At 35.5% G+C, this 7,211-nt stretch overlaps 1 protein-coding gene across 1 annotated transcript; it reads left to right on the forward strand.

The window, feature by feature from the left end:
- Positions 1-211: 211 nt before the first annotated feature.
- LOC114744195 (uncharacterized) lies at positions 212-2,064 on the forward strand (the record flags this gene model as incomplete). The annotated part of the gene is made up of 6 exons (XM_028932386.1): positions 212-248; positions 479-568; positions 680-784; positions 1,182-1,331; positions 1,534-1,643; positions 1,734-2,064. Coding segments are annotated over 6 exons (568 nt in total), but the record flags the coding sequence as incomplete, so codon positions are not given.
- Positions 2,065-7,211: the final 5,147 nt, after the last annotated feature.

A 7,211-nucleotide genomic window follows, 5' to 3' on the forward strand; every position in this document is an offset into this window, starting at 1 on the left:
AGAAGTTCCTTTCTTTCTTTTTTCCCACTCTAAATTATGTAGATTCATATTATCCTCATGTAAATCTCTTAAATTCTTCATCGGTCATAATTGCTAGTCCCTTAAAGAGTTCACTACTGTCATGATCTCTTTTTCAATCTTAATATTTCTTATTGGATTGGCAGTTTGGCACACCATAAGCTGATGCTGACCCTAATTTGTTTTGATGCAGATGGCCCGGAAAAAATGGGGACAAGAAATTTTCTGTGGTGAGTGAACTTCTTTAGTCCTTGGTAGTGACCTGTTGGTGGATTTATTTTTTGAGACTTATTCTTGCTGTGATTATGTATGGCCAGTATTTGGTCTGTTTTTATGGGAAATCTCATGGCGTTAACCTGAGGAACTTCATTGAAATCTTGTCCTTCTCATAATTATTGTGTATTGCTCATCTGATCTCTTTCTGATATCGATCAAATGATGAGTGAATTGGGAATTTCAGGAAGACAGGCTGAAACTGGAGAATCAGCTGCATGATATGGCTTTAGCTGTTGAGAGGTTGGAAGGCAGTAGGCAGAAGCTCTTAATGGAGGTAATTTCTATCTGAGATAGATTAGCTACTTTATCAAGTATATTCCATCCAATGAAGTTGTTCCGATTTTGTTAATAATCTGATGAGGTCGCTGGTTTGTCATGTTGGCAGATTGACTCACAATCTACTGAAATCGAGAGGCTTTTTGAGGAAAACTCTAGCATCTCAACTTCGTACGAGGAAGCGATTGGAGCTGCAATGAGATGGGAAAATCAGGTAACAATCAGTGGCAAGGCATTTGACGAGATTTGGTGTGTATAGTTACTGGTTTAGGGTATCATCTATCCTTTGTTTAGTTGTAAGTTTTTTAATTTTCAGGTTTTTACAGGACATAGGCTGAGCCTGTTAATCTCTTCACTATCTAAAATTGTTGAACAAATTTGATTATGAACTGGAGACCATCCCCTACGCTTTTTTTCCCCTTTATGTAGAGAATCATATAGTTATCAGATAATAATCACTGACTAGATTCGAGCCAAGTATTTCATTTCATATACTGGTATCTCTTACATGTTTAGTCCGTGGTGACCTGTACTTTAAGATTTTGATGGTGCCAGACCATAAATGCTTTTTTTCCTCTTAAATGACTGTGTGCTCACATGCAATCCCTTAGGTGAAGGATTGTCTTAAGCAAAATGAAGAGCTCCGTGGGATTCTAGATAAATTGAGAATGGAACAGGCTAGGGGCTTCCCTGACTCATCCAGCGATGGGGCACATGTGGCCGTTTCCTCAGCATCTACATCAGAAATGGTGTCCTTGAAGGTTGGTTAGCTTAAGCTGCGCGTGGCATATTTGTTCCTCCATGTTGTCATCTTGTCCAATACGACAATGGGACTAAATAAACTATTGAGATTACAAGAGTAATCTATTTTTTTATCCTTTTTAAAGGGGTATTACTGGATTGCAGTTATCTTCTCTAAGCTTTGACGTAATTTCACCCCCCCTTTTTTTTTTCCTTTGAAAGGGTCAACTTGTGAATGAACAGAGCAGAGCAGAGGCACTATCCGCACAAGTCATGCAGCTTTCTGTGCAACTCGAACAAGCCAAACAAGCATATGATGGTCTTTCACGCTTGTAAGTTCCTTTCTTCCCAGGTATTAGATTGAGGCCTGCTCTTTGTTGTCCGAGTATATCTTTTTTAAATATGACCTTTGAATATTGCAGCTACAAGCCCGTGCTGCGCAACATTGAAAGTAGTCTCATTAAAATGAAGCTGGATGGTTCTTTAGCTGTGCGGTGATGCCAGTGAGCCTTTCTTGTGATGATACTGGGGATGAGAACCATTCGCCAGGGAGAGTCGCGCGTGAGAGCCATCCCTCACACAGCCGTAGACCTGTATTTATAAAGCGTGTAACATTTTTTTTCCTGTGTACCATCATTAACGGGTAAAGAACAAGTATCAAAGTATTGAGGTTTATCAAAGATGATGATGATAATTTTGTATTAACCACATTGTTGGTCGAGAGATTCATTTTATAAAACATAACTCCGGACATCTTAGGTAGGCTATTTCACCTAAACGAGGAGGTAAATATAATGAAATTCAGTAATCTCAAAGACGACGACTACCTTCAGTCTTTTTTCTTTTAAAAATGAAAAATAAAAGCTTCCTGCTGAATGTATCATCCGAGTTATATTATGTGACGTACGAGATAAAATAACTATGTGATCACCATATTAATACTACGAGTAATTCGTTTTAAAATAGTATTAAAACATAACTGTTTTCACAGTGAAAAGCGAATTAACTCATTTATAAATATTACGGAGCAGCTACAAATATAAGTACTGTGGGCTGCACTAGTGACCTCAAACGCCCTGTCGATGAGAATATAATGCGATGGAAACCATCTGTCACGGGCCATATGTCGCTTATAATTAGCTTCCAGCTGTTTCTCCCCAACGCATGCCACAGCTAATGGTCATGCCTTTGATTTACAATAATTATATGTGCCATTTCAATATTTTAATTAAAGCATCATCCCTTCTGCTTATTCCTGCCCGCACAGGTTAAACCTTAAAAAATTCAAACCAAACTTATGCTCCACTGCAGGTCGGTCGTGGCATATCACTTTTACTACTTTGGACCAGTCTGGTGAAGAATCGGTGAGGCTCAAAGTTCTGAAACATCGGGCGACGATGGTAAAAATCCATAACTAACGATTAGGATACTTATCAACTAAGCAATTATACGCTTAGTGACTACTACCTTGGAAAGAAAGGAGAAAAGTAAACATGATAGGACTTCATCAACCATACCTCTTCTTTTTCCGCTCTTTTCTAGTGTCGCCACAATATATAAGAGCGAAATCAAGCCCATCAATGTGCGGAGTTCAGTGACCTTTCCATTTTCAGTCATGAAAAGCAAAAACATCTGTTTCTGCATCCGGATTGGAAACCAAAAGAGTAAGGAAAACATGCCGGGAAATGCAGAGAAGCTTTCCAAGCAAAAAACATCCGATCATCATCACAAGTCTCGGAAGAAGGGAAAAAGTAGAGGATATGCCTCTGCTACTCCGGTCGATGATGCTGATGGCGGCGTTCCCGGAGCTACCAGTACCGGTGGCACTGCTAATGCCGGAGTGACTGCTGCTGTGGTGACTGCGGTACATATGTCAGCAATGAGTGCGAATGAAGGTGGCAGTTCTCATGGTCACGGCGGCGATTCTGGTGGCGGTGATGGCGGTGGGTGATCGTGGAATTATGTTATTTACTTGTTTCCCCGACGTTGTTCCCCTGTTCTAATTTGTGTTCATGTCAAGGGAGGCATGTTCTTAATGTTTCCGTCGATCCCCTTACTCCGACCAAGACCGAGATTTTTTGGGAATTCACAAGCTATTAAAGCTTGACGGCATCCCATGGTTTTGTTGGATAAGTGAAGAGCAGAATATCATAAAACACCAGAGTTTTGCATTCCTATAGTCTTCCTTCTGTTGCTCAGTTCTGTGTGTGTGACAGTGCATAATATATGTTCATTCATAGTCTGTCGTGGTACTGTTATTGTGGCTTCTCTTCTCACTGAATCCTATTTGGTCATATTTCCTTATTTCCTGTGTCGCGAAGCAGTTTTGAATCTGGAACCTACGGATCAAAAATCAAAAGAACAAAGATAAACAGATTTTTGAACTTGTAGGAGCAGACCGCCAGAATCTTACCGAATCAAATATTGATGGTGCTGGCATAAGAAGCATTGAAAGCCGCACAGCGTTTCGATACGTTGACGAGTGCTAGCTTGCTGAGCTTGAATCAAATATTAGTCTTGATTTTAAGATAACCATTTCTTGAGTAGTTGAAAGAAAAGGATACAGAAATAAACCAAGAGTATTAAGAGCTCATGTCGGCCTCCATCGGAGATTTGCGCTTCGCTACTGCTCCCTCAACAACTTGGAAGTCAGAGCTTGAACCAAACGTGTGCTGCTTTTGCAAAGCCATCCAACCTTGAAGCCATGAAGCATAACTTGAGTGTTTGAATCATAATTTCAAGAAGGGAAAATTAATTTGAAAGTCCTTGCGGTTTTGCTCCATTTTGAATCAGGTTCCTAAATTTATTTATTTTTCATTGGATCCCTTAATTTTCTTACTGATAAATCCATTACTCCCTCCTGTTAAATATGAAGCAACACCTTCAGTCGAAAAATAAAATAAAATGAATTAACACCGTTACAATTTTCTGTCGGTGACTTTCAAACATCTCCTTCTCTTTCCTTCTGCCATAACCTCAGGTCGACCCAACTCTTCTTTCTCCTTCACCCATTCCTCACCGTGGTACCTTCCTCTAGGATTTCTTTCTTCACTGTCTAAAACTCTCTCTCTCTTTTACATATGATGAAAGCCGAGAAACATGGTGTAATCAAAGTGACAGCAACGAGAATTAACAAAAGAAAGAAAACCCATCAATGTCAAAACTTCAAGTGATCAACCCAAAAAAGCTATCAGGCTCTCGTCATCGTCATCAGAACATCCATAGAGCTTTTAGGAAGATCGATCGTCAACTCCACCATTCAGCAGCACCCAATATAGGTGAACACATATGCTCAAATCTTAAATTCTACTTCTCAGGAGCTCATCAAGATTCTATTTACGCCACAAAATTGAGTTCAAGAGGGGCGTAGATGGATGGGGATGGTAATGGTGGGTTTTGGTGTGATCAAAAGGATCAAATTTGCTTAGAGGGAATTTAATGGCTCTGGATGAGTCAGGCAGTGATCAAAAGTTCCTTCTTGACTTACTCGCAACAAACAATTTTCTTTAGAAGATGATCTTGATATATGTGTTCATATATATATATATATATTACCACCACTCTTAATTATAAGATCTCGTTTATAGACTATAAATAAAGTTTTATAATTAGGATTAGAGGTAGTATATGACTTGTTCTTCTGTTTTGGAATTGGAGATCTACTTGGAGAGGGGGAAGAAGAAGAAGCAGTCGACCGCGCAGTGGCATCAGACTCGGAGGACTCGCATGGCAGCAGTGGACCTTTCAGATGTCATTAACAAAAAAATTGCAACACTGATAATTGATATTTAATGGTAGAGATTAACTGATTTAACAGTAGAAAGTTAAAAGATTCAATAAAAAGAGAAAAAAAAAAGGTTCGGGAACCTAATTGAAAATCAAATCAAACGATAAGGATTTGGAAATTAATTTTTCCTTTCAAGAAAAACAGTCCTCACTTGAGAAAAGAAATTAGGAAAAACGCATGATTTTTTTTTACCCGAAAAAAACACACATGAATTTTTAATATGTATTAGTTAATTAATTAATTAATTAATTAACCCTAACAATTAAGGGGACACAAATACTTAAATACTACCTCTCCTCCTGAATATAAAAACTAGTTTGAGTTTTAATTTGATCTTAAATATATAACTTCTGTCTATTTTGTCTCTCATATTTATATTTTTTTAAAATAGTTTCTGTAATTATTATACATGTTAAAATTTTCATTAACTAGTAGTTTTAACTAGTACACATGATTAACAAGATTATTTTAAGAAAGACAACATCTATTTATGACAAATAACTAATTTCACAAATTTTTTTAATCTACTCAAATTAGTCAGTTAACTTTTATATTAAAGACCAAAAGCACTATTTAAGAAGTAATTAAATATTTCTTAATCAATAATTTCAAACAATATATTTGAATATGTGTTTAATGACATAATTGAGTTTTTAAAATGTTTGAATTATAATTTTTGAACTTAAACAATCTTTTATGCCAACTTATTTAATTCAAGCTAAAAAAACTACCATTTTTTCAACGTCAAATGAATTTCTCTAAATTTTCAAAATTTGAAAATATAAATTTGATGAAATTGAAAACTAATAATATTAATGCATTATTTGTAACGAATCTGCAAATTAGATAATATAAGAGATGTTTAGATTAACTCGAAAAATAATATATGGTTTGTAATGAGTTTCCAAATTAGATTTATCAAACAATATTTAAATTGTCTAATTATCTTAACTGAAACAAAAGTGATCCTAGGAGATGCCAATGGGTAGAAGATGTTTGCCCTAATAATTGTTACCCTTACGCGGTCTGGTTTTAGACTGTATCATATGAATAGACAACAATTTTGACAATCAACAAGTTCAAAACAATCTTCGATTATCTTGTAAACTTTTATTCTATTTTATTTTTAGATACTGTTCGGTACGAAGCATTAAAAATAAGGGATAAAAATTGAGACTAAAATTGAGAAAATAGTGTTTAGCATGAAAGATTGCTTGTTACATAAGATTAGACGAATTCATGTATGTGGGATTGAGAAATACTAAGAGAAAAAGTAGTATTCCCCAATGCTAATTTCAAGAGTTTGCTTAATTCCATATAACAAGCCATTACTCATACTAAAGGCTTTTTTAATGATTTTTTTTCAATTATAATCCTAGTCTTTATTTCTTATTTTTAATGCTTCGTACCAAATAGTACCTTAGACCTTACTTAGTGTTAGATCACAGTACCTACTCAGACTTGCATTGTCTCAAGGTTAAATCCATGTTCATATATTGACCTCCGAAAAATAATCTATGTTAATGTATCTTGCGTTTTTTTCGTACATCAAGAGGCTAAAAATCCAATTAGTTAAAAAAAAAGAAATAAAAAGAAACAAAAAAGACGTTAACTTTTTTTAATTCAAACGCATGTATGTTTTACATTACACTCCACCAATTCTATTTTATAAAATTACAAATTTTTTGAATAAGTATGTTTTTTATAAGTTACAATTTCTATCTAAACACTTAATATATTTTTTTCTTTTTATCATGAATTAATTACATGTCTTTTTTATATTATTTTTACTTGTTTTTCTCTCCTACCCTGCTTTTTTTTTAATATATAAGAGTAATTTTTTTCAAAAAAAAAAAGGTCACTTTTGTAATATATTTATTGGTTTTAATTAATTTTAACTAACTTTTTATCCGTATAATTTGGTTATTTGGTTCTTGGAGTACTTAGCCGACTTAGGATCAATCTGCTACGTGGAAGAGGATGGTTAGCCGTAGGAGTGCGTATCCCATCTTAGTCCGTTAGATGAATTGGACGGTCTAGATCAACCTAATACCTTTTCTGTTTTTAAGCGAAATAGATAAACCCAAGATCACAAATGATGTTTCCCACTCCG

The sequence above is a fragment of the Neltuma alba genome, unplaced genomic scaffold (assembly GCF_004799145.2).
Source record: "Neltuma alba isolate B1F8T4 unplaced genomic scaffold, ASM479914v2 tig00004284_pilon, whole genome shotgun sequence".
Lineage (NCBI taxonomy): Eukaryota > Viridiplantae > Streptophyta > Magnoliopsida > Fabales > Fabaceae > Neltuma > Neltuma alba.